The sequence below is a fragment of the Monoraphidium neglectum genome (genome assembly GCF_000611645.1).
Source record: "Monoraphidium neglectum strain SAG 48.87 unplaced genomic scaffold scaffold05119, whole genome shotgun sequence".
Lineage (NCBI taxonomy): Eukaryota > Viridiplantae > Chlorophyta > Chlorophyceae > Sphaeropleales > Selenastraceae > Monoraphidium > Monoraphidium neglectum.
In genome coordinates, this window is record NW_014008511.1 from 3,164 (window position 1) to 3,756 (window position 593).

At 69.8% G+C, this 593-nt stretch overlaps 1 protein-coding gene across 1 annotated transcript in view; it reads left to right on the forward strand.

The window, feature by feature from the left end:
* Window positions 1–416, forward strand: part of MNEG_15199 (hypothetical protein) — a gene marked incomplete at both ends in the record, with an annotated part of 1,800 nt that extends 1,384 nt beyond the window's left edge. Inside the window, one exon of the mRNA XM_014036331.1 lies at window positions 129–416. Within this exon, the coding sequence (XP_013891785.1) occupies window positions 129–416 (288 nt within the window). The remainder of the gene's footprint in view (window positions 1–128) is intronic.
* Between the last annotated feature and the right edge of the window lie 177 nt (window positions 417–593).

Consider the following 593-nt stretch of genomic DNA (forward strand, 5'->3'; position numbering starts at 1 on the left):
CCTATGAAGTCTCCGTCTCCACCCCCGCCGCGGGCGCCCCCTCACGGCCGCCAGCCGCGCAGCAGCAGCAGCAGCAGCAGGCTGCGGCCGTCCTCAGCCGGGACGGACGGCTCGTGTTTGCGGCGCAGCCGCGCGGCGTGATCGCAGTATTTGACGCGCAGTCTGGGCGCGTGGTTGACCTGGTCAAGGTCGGCGCGGCGGCGCGGGTGCTGTCGCTGACGCTGGACCGCAAGGGCAGCTTCCTGCTCGCCAACTGCCACGACAAAGTGATACGGCTGCTGGAGGTGCGGCGGCCGGGGGAGGGCGCGGAGGGCGTCGCGCCGGAGGGGCTGGCGGCGGCGCTGGCGGCGGCGGAGGTGAGGGACTGCGCGCGGTGTGGGGAAGTGCGGTCGTTGCAGGACGGGCGGCTGTCTTGACAGGGCGGGCGCGCCGGTTGAGGTTGGGCTCGGCGTTGCAAGCGTAGGCAGTTGGGGAAACGTGGATTTTGAGGTCTAGCATAATGTTATTCCTTGATGGGTCAACGCGATGACGGTTCTTGGATGCTGCTTCCAAGCGCGACCTCGCCTGCCACAACCCCCTGCAGCCCCCGACCC